Source organism: Antechinus flavipes, chromosome 4 (genome assembly GCF_016432865.1).
Source record: "Antechinus flavipes isolate AdamAnt ecotype Samford, QLD, Australia chromosome 4, AdamAnt_v2, whole genome shotgun sequence".
NCBI lineage: Eukaryota > Metazoa > Chordata > Mammalia > Dasyuromorphia > Dasyuridae > Antechinus > Antechinus flavipes.
Window position 1 is genome coordinate 479,229,906 of NC_067401.1, and position 11,771 is coordinate 479,241,676.

The 11,771-nt window shown below is 62.6% G+C and overlaps 1 protein-coding gene across 2 annotated transcripts in view; it reads left to right on the forward strand.

The window, feature by feature from the left end:
* PIK3R3 (phosphoinositide-3-kinase regulatory subunit 3) overlaps positions 1–8,157 on the forward strand; it is a 51,537-nt gene extending 43,380 nt beyond the window's left edge. For both annotated transcript variants that reach the window (XM_051999842.1, XM_051999843.1), the window contains exons 4-10: positions 386–566; positions 955–1,080; positions 4,608–4,750; positions 5,916–6,092; positions 6,237–6,311; positions 6,573–6,743; positions 7,619–8,157. In XM_051999842.1, the coding sequence (XP_051855802.1) occupies positions 386–566; positions 955–1,080; positions 4,608–4,750; positions 5,916–6,092; positions 6,237–6,311; positions 6,573–6,743; positions 7,619–7,817 (1,072 nt within the window). In that variant the 3' untranslated portion in view covers positions 7,818–8,157. The remainder of the gene's footprint in view (positions 1–385; positions 567–954; positions 1,081–4,607; positions 4,751–5,915; positions 6,093–6,236; positions 6,312–6,572; positions 6,744–7,618) is intronic.
* Positions 8,158–11,771: the final 3,614 nt, after the last annotated feature.

The following is an 11,771-nucleotide window of genomic DNA, read 5'->3' on the forward strand; positions in this document are numbered from 1 at the left end:
AGTTCCTAGAGGGGAAGAGCTGGTTTTTTGCTTCTCTTTGCATTTCTACCACTTAAAACAGCGCCTGGCCCATAGGAGGAGTTTAAGAAATGCTTGTTGCCTGACTGACTGGGGGACAGATCTGTGGGAGGACAGAATCCTGCAGGGTCGGGAGGGCGGTCTGTGCGGGCGGAAGGAGCATCCTCCTGCATTAATCAGGCCCAGGGGATGAGCGGGATCCCCACGGAGCCGGGAGCGGCCGGTCACGGTCCGTGGTGGGCCCCCCCGCGGTGGAGCCTCCCTGTCGTCCCCCACCCCACACGTCGAGCATCTGTGGGCCCAGTGACTGCCTGGGGAAGCCCCGCTCTCGTGTGGGCTCACCGGTGGCTGTCACTGTGTTTTGCAGGAAGGGAGGCAATAATAAATTGATTAAGATTTACCACCGGGATGGCAAATACGGCTTCTCAGACCCGCTGACCTTCGGCTCCGTGGTGGAGCTGATCAATCACTACCGCCACGAGTCTCTGGCCCAGTACAACCCCAAGCTCGACGTGAAGCTGATGTACCCCATCTCCAGGTACCAGCAGGTAAGGCCGTGCGGGCAGCCCCCTCCTCCCTGGGCAGCGCGTGGGTCAGGTCACAGAGGTCAAGCAGAGACTGGTGACGCGTGAGCGTCTGAGAAATCAGGAAAGTGACCTCAGAGATGGCCGACCTGCGAGGGCTGCCGAGCTCAGGGCAAATCAGGAGCAGAATGGGCGCCGGCAGACGGGACGGGGGGTGTGGAAGGGGTAAGGAGGCACAGGGTGGGGATGGACGCAGATTGGGGGGTGGGCAGAGGGGCACAGGATGGGCACACGCCTTCATGTTGGCAGAAGGGTTTGGTTGACCAGGGCTCGATTTGGGCGAGGATTCGGGGTTGGGGGCTGATCCCGAGGTGGGTCGCGGCATCAGCATTCCCCTCCTTCCCCTGTGCAGGATCAGCTGGTGAAAGAAGACAACATCGATGCCGTTGGCACAAAGCTGCAGGAGTACCACTCTCAGTACCAAGAGAAGAGCAAAGAGTATGACCGGCTGTATGAGGAGTACACCAGGACCTCGCAGGTGGGTCGCCGGCCCGGATCTTTGTTGGCCTTGGTGGGCCTGGGTGATTCCCTTGTTCAGGGTTGTCGGCTCCTTTCCAGCTCGGCGCCCTTTTGGACCCTGGCACTCTGGCACCGTCTTGGTTCAGGAGCCAGGAAAAGTCCCCAGGCTGGCCCCAGAGCTCAGAAGAAAGGCCTGGAGGCCGGGTTGTGGGAGGGCAGGAAGAGGCCTGGCTGTTTGCCCCCTGCCCTCCGTCTGTGACGGACCGGCGTGGCAGATGGCAGGGCCGAGGGCGCCCGAGGGAGGCAGCTCATTGGGAGCCGAGGAGGGAGGACTTCTCCTTGTTGGAGGGCAGGGGAGGGGAAGCTGGCAGAGACCTCAGAGGCAGGGAGGCTGGGTGGCCCCCTCCTCTGACAGAGAAGTTAACCTTGTCCTGGTTTGAGGTGGGCAGGATTCCCCGAGAGCCTGTCGGAGCTGGGTGCGGATCCTGGCACATGGCAGGGCGCAGGGCGTAGCTGTACCAACAATATGCGATCAGGCAGCACGGCCTTCCCGAGCTTGTCTTCCCCATTCCACAGATAAGCAGACTGAGTTCCGGAGTCCTGGCCAGAGCTTCAGCTGCTCAGGGCCCCCGGTCCCCCTCAGCGATCCCAATCGGCCTGGATTGGGCGCACTTTTCTTCGGTGGCAGGAGGGTAAAGCCTCGGCCTGGCCCTTTCCCCTCTTGCTCCCGGCTTCCTTTTTATTCTTCCCCCGTTCGGGCCAACGTGGTTTTATTTGCCCGCGTTAGAGCGTGATACGTGGGGGCTACGCCGCTGTATGAACGCCCGGATCCAAGAGCAGGCTTCCCAGCGCGGACTTTGTGTTATGTGGGCGACGACTGAGGCTCAGCTCTAAGCCACTGATACTCATTATGCTGTAGCCTGGCTCCTGGGTGGGGCCTGCCTCGGGGGCACACGATGCCAGTCACCCTCGGGGGACCCTCCTTCCCCCTTATTGTCCCCCCCACATTGCTGTGGGGGCCGTCCTTCTGGAAAGAGCGTCATTTATTCAGCCGTCCTTCATTTGGGGCGGCCTTCCCAGGCTGTGAGCATCCACCCTAACCCTCCCCCCAGCAGAGGGGTCCGGGGGACATTCAGCGGCACTGGGGCGGTGCCTTTGGGCACTGAACATTGGAGCAGATATTTGCAATCTCCATCGTTCTTTTTCTGGAGGCAGACGACATTTTCTGCCCAAACATACTCCTCAAAACGACGTGACTCCATTTACCCGAGATCTGGCTCTCCTTGGAAAGACTGCCTTTGGGAATACAGCCAACAGGAATTTGGGGTGCCCATCCCCCAGAACAGACCAAGTGGTAAAAAGGTCTTGTCCAGATTTCGGGGTCCTGGGCAGGTACAGACACTGTGACTGAGCAGCGGGCTGGGCCTAGGGCTTGAAGGGCAGGGGGAAGGAAAGCCCCACCTTTTCAGCACCAAGTCTCGCTGGAACACCCCAAGAACTCGGGACGAAGACGCCAGAGAGCACGTGCGGGAAGGCTGGGAGCCGGCTTCTGCATCAAGGGAAGGGGCGCTCCAGGGCGGAAGGCAGGAGGTCCCTGCGGAGACGGAGGCCAGGCTGGTGGGGGAGCGCCCTGGGCCACGCGAAGGAGGCGGAGGAGTGGGGAGGCTGAGCAGGAGGCGCCAGTGGGGAGGACAGCTGGGCGCAAGTCCGGCCTCTGAGGAGATGGCGGTCCGTTCCCCTCCCTCGAGAGGAGAGGGGGAACAGCAGAGGAAGATGCCCAGGGGGCGGCCAGCCCTGCCCGTCTGCAGGGAGCTGAGAGCCAAGCCTGTGGCGGAGAAACGATAGGAGAGAACGGGATTCAGGGCAGCCGCGGGGCACCGGCGCAGCCAGGACTCCTGCGATGCACATGAAGAGCCAGTGGGGAGGGAGGGTGCCACAGGGTCCATGGTGCAGGGAGCCATCGGTGAGGAGACGGCCGGCCCCTGGGGAGACCGGCTGGGCCAGTGGTGGGGAAGGAAGCCGGAGACGGGACAACAGACTTGGGAGGGATGCTGGCTGAAGGCAGCTGTAGACTCGAGGCAGGACTTCAAGGATGGGAGCCATTCGACCAAGTCTGGAGGAAGCGGGGAAGGAGCCGACACGGAGAGAGGGTGAGCTTAGAGAAGGAGACGTCATTGCTGGGCAGGGAGGGAGCCCCCTTGGAGAAGAGAGGAGCCATTTCTTCCCTGAGGCTGGAGCAGAGGAGGAGGTGATGGGGTCTGCAGCGCGAGGGAGGGAGGGCAGGACGGAAAAGCAGCCTGCCTCGGCTTGGCGAGTTCCCTATGGAGTGAGCAGCTGTGGGGAGGGCCAGCCTTGGGGCGTGGGGAACGGCCGGAGGAAAGACCCTGGGGTCAGAGCGGAGAGCAGGGGGACGACCAGAGAAGCAGGAAGGGGCAGGAGGCCTGGAGCTAGCGAGCTCCAGCCAAAAGCACCAGCAAGACAGGAGCCTGCGGCACACGGGCGTTTCGGGGGATGGACGGTGGAGGCGCCTCTGGGACGCAAGGCCGTGCCCAGTCCTGGATGGGCCGGAGACTGGGCCCAAGCTCCTCAAGAACCGTCTGCTTGATGACTGCGAGAGGGGAGCCCAGAGCAGCAGGACCGCTGCGAAAGCTCCGGGCCCCTCTTCTCCCCCTCAGAAAGAAAAGCCGGCTGCTGTGGCAGAGGTCGGGGTTCATTCACGGCCTTCCCTTCTGTCTGCCCCATAGTTGGAAGTGCCCGTTTTATTCAGTGGGTTTTTTAATTGTTTTATTTTTTCTGGTCATACAGGTATATTAACTTTTTAAAATACATGTTTCTTTACAAATCATGTTGGGAGAAAAATCAGAACAAAAGGAAAAAACCATGAGAGGAAAAAAAACAGAAAAAGGAAGTGAACATAATGTGTGTTGATTCAATCTCCATCGTTCTTTTTCTGGAGGCAGACGACGTTTTCTGCCCAAACTTTATTGGGATTGCTTTGGATCTTGTGAGCGTGTCTGTGTGAGCGGCTACAGAACAGAAGGGCGCGGAGTGGCCCAGGCTCCTTCCTTCACCTTGTGTTTAAGGCCTGCTTTGGATGGGCTTTTAGTGAACCTCTTACCTCCGTCCTCCCCTTGGTCTTAATTCCTCCACTCCCAAAGGTAAAGGACCCCCAGCAGAGATCTGGAGCTTGTGGGTCACTTCCTGTTGTCCCTTGGGCCCTCAGGTGAACCTCGGTTTGGATCTCCGACATTTAACAAGTGCAGGGCCCTTGGCCTCCCTCAACTCAGTTTTCTCATCTGTGTAATGGGGATTACAAGAACATTTGCCTCCCAGAGTTGTGCTGAAGAGCAAAGGAGACAGTAAACCTTGCAGAGACTTTCAAAGGCATCATCGCTTTGTTGCCCTCGTGATTTCTCCGGCCCCTGAGCACTAGTTGATGTGATGGTCTCCCTTTCTGGGCTCAGGCCCCAGCCCATGCCCGTTGGTACCGGGCAGGACCCGGGTCTGACCCACAACGTGTTCATTCTCTTCCTCTTTCTCTTATAGGAAATTCAAATGAAGCGGACGGCGATCGAAGCTTTTAACGAGACAATTAAGATCTTTGAGGAGCAGTGCGCGACCCAGGAGCGCCAGAGCAAAGACTACATTGAGCGCTTTCGGCGAGAGGGGAACGAAAAGGAGATTGAGCGGTGAGCGAGGGTCCTCGAGCCTGTTTGGCCCCCGCTGCTGGGGCCCCCGTGTCTGTCGCGCCCCTTAACCGGCTGGGCGGGTCTGCCCGGGGGCTGTTTCCTAAGAGAAGCAGGGATGGGGGCCGAGCCCCCGTGAGGGGAGCCCCGGTCAGAGAAGGCTTAGCCGAGGGGGAGAGCCGGGCGGCTTTTCTGGCAGGGATGCTCCGGTGGGGCTGGGGGACGTTGGTCTGGGGAGCCCCGGGAAGGCAGAGGGACTTGCAGGCCTCGGAGTTGGAGGGAGAGCAGTGACTGAGACAGGGAAGGAGACGGAGGGATGCGGCCTGGCCGGGAGGCCGGGCCCGGGGAGAGCCGGAGGGTCGGCGGAGAGGGCCGGGAGGGGCAGTCGCGTCAGACACGGCCGAGTCAGCTCCCAGGACAGCCCAGATCAGCCGGAGTCAGGATCAGCAAAAGGCCTTGGGCCTCATTCTTGGTCTTTAGGGGTAGGATTGAATTGGATGGAGCAGAATCTCCGTGACTCCTTCTCCCTTGTCCACGGCCAAAGTGACCCTGGCTCCTCTTACTCGCCCCCAGTCCCTCCCACGAGTCTCTGTGTACACCATCATTGGGCCAGCACAGAATGGTGGGAAGGGCCATTCCCCAGGCACATGCCCAGAGTATTGTCCTCCGTAGTTAGCCTTAAGTGCTCCGCCCGACCTCCGTGCATCGACTCAAGCGGTTCAAGCCCATTACAGGCTTCTGACGCCCTTGGGAGAATCCCTGGAGCGGACGCCGGGGTCATCGTCCCAGGGCGGGGTGACCGGCCTGGACGCGGCAGAAGCCTCCCCCCAGGTCAAGGCCCCGAGGAGCGGCTGCCACCTTGTGGGCCGGCAGAGACCTAGAAACAATGAGGATGGGGACGGATGTCTCTGCCCTCTGTGGGGCTGGCACAGCAGCCTTCAGACATGTCCCTCGGGGAGGACGGGCCGTGACCCAAGCCATGGGAGGGGGCGAGGGGCAGGTATGACCCGTGGGTCAGGAGTATGGCAAGGAGGAAGGTGGGCGCTCCCAGGCCCCTGCAGCCTTTCCCCTGTCACCGCTCTGGGGGTCCTTCGACTGGCCACGCCCCCCACATCCTTCTGCTGGGAGCCCCCCCGCTTTGTCCCTAACTGGCCCACCGCTTTCCCAGGATAATGATGAATTATGAGAAGTTGAAATCGCGTCTGGGTGAAATTCACGATAGCAAAATGCGCCTGGAGCAGGACCTGAAGAAGCAGGCGCTGGATAACCGGGAGACCGACAAGAAGATGAACAGCATCAAACCCGACCTGATTCAGCTGCGCAAGATCCGCGACCAGTACCTAGTGTGAGTGCGTGGGGCCGGGGGGGAGGGGGAGGCCTAGGACCCCCCGGACCTCAGGACGACGCGGCTACAGCAGAAGGGCCAGCCGGGGAGGGGGGGGCGGCCGTGGGCCTGAGCCCTTGGGCTTATTTCCTTCTCCTTCTGCAGATGGCTCAGCCACAAAGGAGTCCGACAGAAACGACTCAACGACTGGCTGGGAATCAAAAATGACCACATCGATGAGTAAGTGCCACGGGGGCTCACGGCGGGGGAGGGCCCAGGCTGACTCTGGGCCGGGGGCCCTTCCTGGGGAGGGAGTTATGGTTCTGCCCGGGCTGCCCTGTGGCTAAGGCTCCGAGCGGGGCCCCCGAGGGCTGGCAGGGGCATTCCCGGGCCGAGCCCTCTGCGGACGGGGGGTCCTGTGAGCTGGGGGAGGGGAGCCCCCGTGCACTGGGGGGACCTCTGTCTGCCTAATGGGGTCCCATTCTCACATCGGCTTCGCAGGACCTATTTTATGAATGAGGAAGATGAAAACCTGCCCCACTACGACGAGAAAACGTGGTTTGTCGGGGATCTCAACCGGCTGCAGGCGGAAGACCTGCTCCACGGGAAGCCCGACGGAGCCTTCTTAATTCGCGAGAGCAGCAAGAAGGGCTGCTACGCCTGCTCCGTGGTGTGAGTCCTTATTCTGCCAGCGCCCGAGCAGGGCCCGGGGTGGGGGAGGGGGCCCCGTGCCCGCTGCTGCCCCCCTGGCATTGGCCGGGTTCTTCTGCGGCCCCAGATGAACTTGGACTCTCTCTAGAGGTCACTGACTTCACCCAAGTTCTCATTTTACAGATGGGGAAACTGAGGCCCACAGAGGGTTAGTACAGGCAGGATGGTTTCTGCTTCGTGAGGAACGTTGTGGGGCCTGAACCAGTAAAGAGTCCTTGCCGTGGTCAGGAGCAGCCGCACTGGGGGCCGATCCGTCTTGGCTGTCTGGGCACAGGGGGCCAGTCCTGCCAGGGCATGGAGGCCGTAGGAAGCACAGGCCAGGGGTGCCCTTTGACCCAGGCAGCAAAAACGCCGCATCAGGGCCGTGGGGGGGCGGGACTGGGAGCCATCCTCACCGCTCCCCTGGAGCCTCCTCCCCCCAGGCCCGGCTCAGGGAGCATCCAGAGCTTCTGGGGCCACTGACCCCAGAGCTCTGTCCCGGGGCCTCCGAGCCCAGCCTGGGCAGTGGGCCCGGTCAGGGGCCTTTTCCTCAGTGTGGGGCAGTGAGCCAGCCGCCGGCCGCTCCCCGGTCGCCCAGCTTTAGTTACGGATCCTGACTTGAGTTTCCGCATCCATCCAGTGGAGCTTCTGAGCCCTCCCTCACCTTCCTCTCAGGAACTGTCCAGGCCTGATTTTCAGGGAGGAGCAGCATAGTAGGGGGTCCACGAGTGACGCCCAAGAAACCCCTGAGCTCCTTAGAGGGGCTGGGGGCCTCCCCGAGGGTCTGGGACTGTTGGGGGGGTCCGGGTCTGCCCAGGGATGCTCCCCTCACGGTGCCCCTCTCCTGTCGCTCGCAGGGCCGACGGGGACGTGAAGCACTGCGTGATCTACAGCACGGCGCGGGGCTATGGCTTCGCCGAGCCCTACAACCTGTACGGCAGCCTGAAGGAGCTGGTCCTGCACTACCAGCACACGTCCCTCGTCCAGCACAACGACTCCCTCAACGTCCGGCTGGCCCACCCCGTCTACGCACAGCTGCCCTCCCACTGCAGATAGACGCGGGCCGGGAGTGCGGCCGGGGCCGCGGCCGAGGGAGCCGGGGGCTTTTCTAGGGTTTTATCTGCGGGACGACGGAGACGAGGAGGGCGACGAGGGCATCCTTTCTACTTAGACTGCTTGTTTTGCACAAGATGTGATTCTGTGAATGTGAAGCAGAGGGGCCTGGGGGCCGGCCGGGGGTCGGGGCCACCTCCGGCCGGACGCCGAGGCCGCCTGCGTCTGGGCTCTCGGCTGCGCCGCGCGCGGCTGTTTTTGTTGTCAACACCCATGTGCGCTCTCCCCGAGGGGGATAAACTGAGCACGGGGGACCGGAGGCAGACAGACACCGCAGATGGAGAATGGGGGTTGGGGAGCAGGGGGGGGTGCGTCCGTGTCTCCCTGGTTTTTACTTTGGGCCAGGCTCAGTCGGGGGGGGGGGGCAGGGAGAGGGTCCCGTCATCTGCTTCCACCCAGGAGCCCGAGGAGGCCGGAGCCCCCGCCACTGGTGGGGGCCCCGGGCCGACCCCATGGTCATTCAGGGCTGCTCCTGCTGCAGGCAGACGGGCTTGGGAGGCTGAGCTGACCAAAGGAAAAGGGGGAACTGCTCGTTCCTTTTACACGTACCAGAAGCCCTATGAATGAGTCCTCCCTGTGCGTGGCATCTTTTGTACCGAGGGCAAAGCGGGCCCAGCGACATCCGGGCCCTTCCCCCAGGACGGGCCCCGAGGGCCCCAGCCTGGGCAAGCGTTCCTTTCCATACCAAAATTTGAAGGGAAAAAAGGAAATGGGCAAGTGTCTGTGGGTACCGGAGAACCCTGGGGTTGGTCCGGAGCCCCTGGACCTGCCAAGGGCCTGGGGGTCTCCCTCGCCCTGGGCTCCTCTGGGGGTCTCGGCCCTTGAAGAATTCCCCACCTGAGATCCCCGTAACTCGGACGTGTGTAGACAGTGCAATGTTGTGCTTCCCGGTGGCTGGAATATACCAAAAACCTGCAGAGCTGCCCCAACCGGGCCGAGCGCACGGCATCTCCCCAGAACCTCCAACGCCGCCTTGGCGGGAGCGCCAACCCCCGGGCTTCCCTTCCCCGTGGAGATCCTGGCCTGGGAGTGGGCCCCGCTCAGACCCACAGCCGGGACCGGCCTGCTCGGCAGCCTGCCCTTGGGATCGCAGCCCCTGGGAAACAACAGACAAATGTCTCCCTTGCTCCTCCCGCCTCCCCCTCCTGGGTCTGGCCGGTCTGTGGCTTGGCCCTAGACCCAAAGACCATCCAGGACCTTCGGGCACCTTGTTTTTCCAGCCCTTGGTCCCTGGGAGGAGCCTCTGGGTCCGCCCCTTTCTCACCCCTCGCCGTTCTCAGCTTTCGCCAGGGGCTCCTGCGCCCCCTGACTCGTTCTGGCGCCCGGGTCTTGTTCCTCCCCGGCCTTGGCACCGGGACACACCAGATTCCGCTCAGCGGCCCCGGAGCCTCCACTTCTGGGGGTTTGGAGGGAGGTGTTGCCCGGGTTTCCCTTCTCGTCTTACAACCCCCACCTTCGCCCTGGAGGAAACGTTTGGCAGGAAGCCTCGAGGAGTCCCGATTGTCATCTCTGGGCTTGGGACCCCCATGCTCTCAGCCCGCGGGCTCGGGGACGAGGGAAGTCGGCCGTCGCCAGTGTTTGCTGTTTCCCAGGTCTGGCAGCAGGGGGAGGGGAGGGGCCTTCAGCCAAACGCCGTTCGCGGCTCCCAGGGCACCAGGGGGGTCGGTGCCGCCCAAGAACGCGGGGGGCCGGGGGGGGAGGGAGGAAGGAGTCTTAGATCCTGCACGCGTCCATCTGGGCTTTTCTCGTGACTGGACCTGACTCGCCCCCGTTGCAGACCAGAAGCCTTTGAGGAGGCGCAGATGGCAGTTTGGGTGTCGATGGTGCTGAGAAGGGCCCGGGGGCGAGCGGGCTCAGAGCTGCTCCAGGCCGTTGTCAGAGCCCCTGGGAGGGCTTCCCAGCCCCAGCTCCATGTCTTCCATCAGCAAAGGGCGCTGGGGGCGGAGCCCGCCCCGAATCCTGTGCCTTCGAGGAGCCGGCATGAGATGGGGACACGGGCACTGACGGGGCCCGACTGGGACCCCTTCCCCGGGCTCCCAGCAGACATCTGGACAGTTCCCCAGCCGTGGGGGCAGAGGGGCACAGCTTCAGCAGCGAGACTGGGCCGGCCCCTGTTGTCCCATGCCCCGAGGACACCGGACGGCTTCGGCCTTGGGGAGCGGGGCAGTGTCCGGGGCTGGGCCCCTGGGAGGGCGAAGGGAAGCCTCTCTGCTCTTGCTGCTGTCACCGGCCTGGGGAGCTTGGTTCCTTGCTGCTAACTGTGGTGTGCCAGGCCCGGTGTCTGGGACCCCACCGGGGGTCTTGGGACCCCGTGGGTGCCCGGCTCGAGCTCTCCAAGCTGCCGAGGATAAAAAGATGACCGGGAGGAGGCTGGGGGCTCTCCAGCTTCCGGGGACCCAGTTTGAGACGACTCAAGTGGAGCCATGGGGCGGCCGCAGCTGGACAGACGTGCCCAGATCAGTGCCAGCCAAGCAAGGGCAGCATTGGCCAGGCCCCCAAGGCGGGGGGAGGAGCCCTGTCCCGCCCCTTCCTCTTGCCCTTTCCCAGCTAGCTTCTCGGGAGGTGAGGGACCTCGGACCCCTCTGGCCGAGGCCTGTTGGCCCAGGACAGGCCCATTGCTAAGTTCGGTCTCTCCCACAGCACTGCCTCCCTTCCCCGCCCAAAGGCCCCTCCCCCGGCCTGTCTCCACGTCGGCCCCCCTGGCCCCCGGGGGGAGGGGAGGGGGGGGCTTCCTTCCCTCCCCCTCCCCCCCTCCCTTCCCCCCCACCAGAACTGTCGTTTGCCTGGGTGAACTCCAGCATGTGACTCCGGCGCCCCGTCTCCCCGTTGTTACTTGTGTAAAACTCTTCTGTCTTCTTTGATGTAGTCAAGAGAAATTCATGTAGTTAATGTGAAAAGGAAAAGCCCAACTGCTTCACGGGAACCCAGTCAGTCATTGTGAGTGTGCGTGGACGACTCATGCTGTGCGTACGTAGCTGCTAGACCGGTCCTTACAGTTGTTCTTGTCCCCACGTGTGCGTGTTGCTGCGACCAGGGGAGGCGCCCTTTGGCCTCCGGGCCATCTGCTCCAGGTTAAAATGCAATAAACAGTTGCAATAAAGCACATTTCCCGCGTGGTGTGGTGTGGGGGGCCGGGGACGAGCCCCTCCGGGGGCGACACCAGACGCCGTTCTCCCCTCTCCCCGCCCGCGTCTCCCCTTGGCCGTGGCGGGCCCAGGCCTGGCTGCAGGGGCGTTCCCGGGGCGGGGGGGGGGGTTAGAGACATCACAGGCTGCCCCCCCAATCCTCCTCCAGCCTCTGGGGTCTGTTCCTGGGGAACGCCGGGCAGGATCAGGACCCAAGACTTCAGCCTCTCCAAACAACACGGAGCAGAATCTCGGGCTTCCCCGTGGTCCTTGTCCTGCTGGAGCCTGGGGTGCGTAAGGAACCCTTTGAGGCTGAATACTGAGTGCCCTAGAATGGGGGGGGGGGGTTCAAACAGAGGCTGGGGCTGGAGAAGGAAGCACTTCACCTGTGGAAAACGACAGGGGAGACCGACAGCAGAAGGAGGCGAGCTGAGGGGAGCGTAGGGGGCGAGAAGGGGTTCGCTGGTTGCCAGCTTTGTCCCAGAACAATTACTGGCCACAAGGGAAAACAGATTTGGCTGTAGGTAGTCCCAAATCCTTAAAAAAATATGGGAGATGGCGGGGGGAGCAGAACCCTTGACTTTGAGGGAAATGGCCCCCACCACCCCACCCCCTTCCCTTAGAGACATTCTTTCATTGATTCTCTTGGTAAAGAATCGGGGGGAGCGGGGGGCAGCACAACAACAGGAAGGAAGGCCAGAGGCGATGGGGGGGGGGAGGCTATTGGGCAGATTCAGGCTGGATTCAGGAAGAATTTCTCATTACTAGAGCT